The 4,366-nt window shown below is 44.4% G+C and overlaps 1 protein-coding gene across 1 annotated transcript; it reads left to right on the top strand.

Annotated features, from left to right (window-relative positions):
- The first annotated feature begins 902 nt into the window (after positions 1-902).
- Positions 903-2,997, top strand: EAF02_002090 (uncharacterized protein). Its single transcript, XM_038898138.1, has 3 exons — positions 903-1,683; positions 1,738-2,165; positions 2,223-2,997. Exons 1-3 carry the CDS (start codon positions 1,395-1,397, stop codon positions 2,535-2,537), a joined length of 1,032 nt encoding a protein of 343 aa, XP_038761830.1. The 5' UTR covers positions 903-1,394; the 3' UTR covers positions 2,538-2,997.
- The last annotated feature ends 1,369 nt before the right edge of the window (positions 2,998-4,366 follow it).

The following is a 4,366-nucleotide window of genomic DNA, read 5'->3' as shown; positions in this document are numbered from 1 at the left end:
TGACAAAGTATCAACAGTGCACCGGCGATTCACTTGATCCTTCAGCTGTAGCAAATTCTGCGAACAGACTCTTCTGAGTTATAGATGGCATAATTTCCACTTGTCACGACGATTGTACCTTCCGACGAGTTGGGGAACTTTGAGAGTTTGTAGATGTAGATTGCGAAGTTTAAAAGCTAGCATGCATATACAACTACACCTGCATAACCTAAGGAAATACAGAACACGAAATTGATCCATCGCCCGAGTTATTGCCACGGTAGTTGCCAGAATAACCCATACTGTGCTATGTTATATCACAGAGGGCACTGTACATATTTATTAACAAATCTGCATGTTGATACTTAGGTAGGCCTTAGGTGCCTCGAGGGTGTGTTGTAGCTAGAGCTGTCAGAACTTTGAAGGCTCAAGTCATACCCTGGAACTCCACTATAATTCATCGTCAACCCTTCTAATGTTAATCTTTCAAGGCTTAAGAATCTCCAATTTCCAACAGAGCATTGCTGTGCTAATTTGCCGATAGAGCACTGAAAGTAGGGTTCATACTAGCAGATCCTAACTTGGAATCACCGTTTGCGCGTCACCTCGTCTCATATCTTTTTCTTAGCAAGTCGCCAAAAAACCTAATCCCAAACATGTTGAAAGTGACAGGCAGGGTCACCCTTCAAAACCTGAAAAATTATGTCGAAAGAAGGATCCACGACATCTAAATTGGGTTATGCTCCGAGGCATGCCTGTCTGCATTAAACAAGCATCTTTACCCTAGCCAATCCCCTCCAATCCCCTCCACTTGCGGGTGCATAACGAAAGTAACGGTCATTGCAGGCATGAGACCCCCTGGACCCACCCTGGACAATCCTGAAAATTCATCCACTGCAGTGCCTGCACGTCCACATCGAGCACGCAGTACCGGTCGAGCAATACCAAAGGCGGCGAAATCCCGTAGACCAATATGAAGCCAGACTGTCGTCCGGATCATCCCATCCATCGAGTATTATTATTTGTGCCAAGTTTGGGGCATCTGAAGTCACAGTCCCGGAAGGTAGACCCACACCCAATTTGTGACAGCAAGTGTTACTCTGGTATCCTACCAGGATCTCTTTGGTGGATTCGCGCTGATCGCCCACACCCATTGCCCTCGGGAGATCTGATATTAAATATCTATCGATCCCTCTCGTCCTTCAAAAGCCGTATATTCGCAGGCGTATCTTGAAAGGAATAGGTTCAATCACTTCATATAACCACCGGCCCAGTGAAACATACGAAAACCCTCAAAGTAATAATCTAATTAACTTACATCGATCTCTTGCATTCACCTACTCATCAACTCCTTTTCGAACTTTACAATATCCGGCGTCAGACATCTTCGATCTTGATCCGCTTCATATAGGGTTATGAATCTCTCTAGTCTTGTTCACGAGCGAAGAAATCATCAACAACATTTTTCTCACTATAATAACACACCAGAAGCAATGGCCTCATCGATGGTTTCAAATCCCTACACAGTCCATCCCATGGCTCAACACTCTTCCTACACATATGTTAACGCCCCTCAACCACCACCTTCACCACCCGTCGACGAAACATCAAAGTGTTCTCTACCATCCATTTCAAGTCTATTGGGTTTGGCCGATGGATCGAGTCCTACAGAGCAAGCTCAGCAGCAGTCATCGCCACAACAAGGTCAGTGCTCTCAGATCTTCTCCTGTGTTTCAAATAATTGATTTTGTCCCTCAGCAGCTTTCAAGGAAGATTATAGACCAGAGTCTGGACACCAGTACGGTCCTTCCTCAACAATGAGCTCTCGAGGTGCTCTTCCACCCACACCTCCAATGCAATCTGACGGCGGCTTCGACGGCAGACAATCCCCGTCTCAAGCATCCAGTTCATCATATTCAGTAGTCCCCGCACCAAATTATTATTTTAATCCTTCTCAAGTCTCCGCCATCAACAATATGGAGCCTCATGCACAACGCCAACCAGTCCAAACTGTTACTCGAAGAGTTTCAATGCCAGTGTCTTCAATGCAATATGGTCATTCGCCTTTCAACGGATCGTACACTATGTCTCCTGGCGCCCAATCTTTAAGCTCTTACTACCCGAGCCCAATACAAACACAATCTCCCCAAGTTTCTGGGCTGTACTATCAAAGACCACTTCCACAGGTATGTTCATTCATTATCATCAAGACACAAGAAGTAGTGTAACTAATTCGTCTACAGCAATTCCCTCCACCAATGATGCCAGTGTCTGTGACCTTGACTCCATCATCCGGTGCTAATCCATGGCAACACCATCATTATATCTCCCCTTCGTCAGCAGCCTCGTTTCCTCAGTCACAAGATAGATATATCTGCCAGACTTGCAACAAGGCTTTCTCGAGACCATCGAGTCTCCGAATTCACAGCCACTCACACACTGGCGAGAAACCCTTCAAGTGTCCACATCAAAACTGTGGGAAAGCCTTCAGCGTCAGGAGTAACATGAAGAGACACGAGCGAGGTTGCCACAGTTTTGAAAGCGGCTCAATGGTCTGAGTGCTCTCTAAAGGAGTTGAGCGGCGATGACCGATGGTCTTTTTTTTTTTTTTTTTTCACTTGTCAATAATGTATAACTATCTGGGTATTGTGTGGGATGGCTTTCCTTAATCACGATACCCGCCCTTTTGGTCTATGTTTCTTATTCTTGGGAGGATTTGTATATTTACGAAGGGCGTTTAGAAACACTGGAGGCTGGATAATATCTGCGGTCCGCATTTACATGGGCGTTAATGGCTATTAGTTCCTCTGTGGTTACGAGAGAACGGATTTGAATGTAAAGACATGGTTGAGACGAAGAGATCGCAAGGTCTCGAGGTTGCTCTGGAAAGAGAAAGGAACACGAAGGCGGAGAACTTCATAAAGAGATGCTTGGAAATACATCACCATTCTCTAGAGAATAGATAGATGATAGTGTAAAAGTAATTGAATCAATTCAAAAGCATTACCTGAAAAGGACAAAGAAATATCTCTCCTTCATCTTGAACTTTCAGATCTTTTCACGTTCAGTCAAATCTTTATTCATAGAAAGTGTTACAGACTGTCATTGTTTCGCACCATAATCTTTGGATTTACAAATCTGTTTCAACCACAGCTACTAGACAAAGACTTTCAAGATTCAAATTTCTACAGGATACTATCATACATCCTGTGCGCAGCGTCTGGCGCTCAAGTCTATCACAGATGTCTCGAGAGTAGCTTTCATAAGATCCACTCCCCATCCTCTCTAAATGAAAAAATTTAAATAATAAAAAGAAAAAGGAGCATCACACTCCACTTCCTCTCCACTCTTCCACCTTTGCAAGAACGATACAACTTACAACTTACGACGGCATTTGAACGAAAGAACCTAGACTTGAATCCACAGTAGACCTCAATGACCCAAAGTGCAAGAAGATCCGATCTACTGCATCCTGGGACCGTCCGCCCACTATCACCGGTGGCTATGGCCATCACTGATAATCAACTCGCGCCGTTGCGGAAATCATTTACCCACTTCTCTGTGATTTTCTTGCCACTGTGCTTCAATTTCCCTTCGTATTTCTACCTGTCAACTATAGTAGTGATGTATGGAGTCAGAGAAACATGTCTGGTAAAGTTATTTACACTGTCCGAATGTCAGACTGGTCATTGTGCATTGAGAACCATTATGGATCGAATCATCTGCGACCGGGGACTTCGCGGGAAAAGTAAGTTAACACTAATAAGATTGACAGATACGTACTCTAGACGATGATCTACGATCTAGAGGATTTCTGATTCAGAGATTGACATTAGTCCTTGACCGTACATATCAAAGTTCAATAGTGCGGTAAAAGAGTTTCGGCGCATGTGAGGGGAACCTGGGAAGCAAATCAGGTTCTAACTTTGGTCACTTGAGTGAACAGCCGAGCTACAAGCCTGACTTGGACATCAACTCTATTTTACAGTGTGCCTGATTAATAACTCGAGAGTGACGAAATCTAAATCCCGAAAAGTGTATATTCAGGGTTTGCCAATAGCAGATACCTACCTGTGGGCTTGTAAATTCAAGATCCGGGACCCAGAGTAGCATTTGCTCCATTTTGCGTATCCGCTCCACAGTGCAGGAAGTATGCAAGCGGGAGTATACAACAAAGCGTGTTCGAAATTCAGAAATTCCCGCCGTTTCCGGGAACCCAATAACACTTACTTGCGAGTGGCCTCAGAGTTTAAACTCAGAGAAAAAGACTTACAACAACAAGGCCTGTCCTTTCCATTCCAAAGCCTCCAGACGCTATGAACACACTACAGCGAGATGCCAAACCGTCACACACAGCTAAACTTCATCACCAACGCTCTGAATCCAC

The sequence above is a fragment of the Botrytis sinoallii genome (genome assembly GCF_014898435.1).
Source record: "Botrytis sinoallii strain Bc 23 chromosome Unknown BSIN_003, whole genome shotgun sequence".
Taxonomy (NCBI): domain Eukaryota; kingdom Fungi; phylum Ascomycota; class Leotiomycetes; order Helotiales; family Sclerotiniaceae; genus Botrytis; species Botrytis sinoallii.
The sequence above is the reverse complement of the archived record's forward strand: the minus strand, read 5'-3'. Positions and strand labels throughout refer to the sequence as shown.

What these genes read in the sequence shown, in the direction of transcription:
- EAF02_002090 (XM_038898138.1), top strand. Translation starts at nt 1,395, where the DNA reads ATGAATCTCTCTAGTCTTGTTCACGAGCGAAGAAATCATCAACAACAT. An exon ending in GCAGTCATCGCCACAACAAG is followed by an intron (nt 1,684 to 1,737) that starts GTCAGTGCTCTC and finishes TTTGTCCCTCAG; the next exon opens with CAGCTTTCAAGGAAGATTAT. An exon ending in ATCAAAGACCACTTCCACAG is followed by an intron (nt 2,166 to 2,222) that starts GTATGTTCATTC and finishes ATTCGTCTACAG; the next exon opens with CAATTCCCTCCACCAATGAT.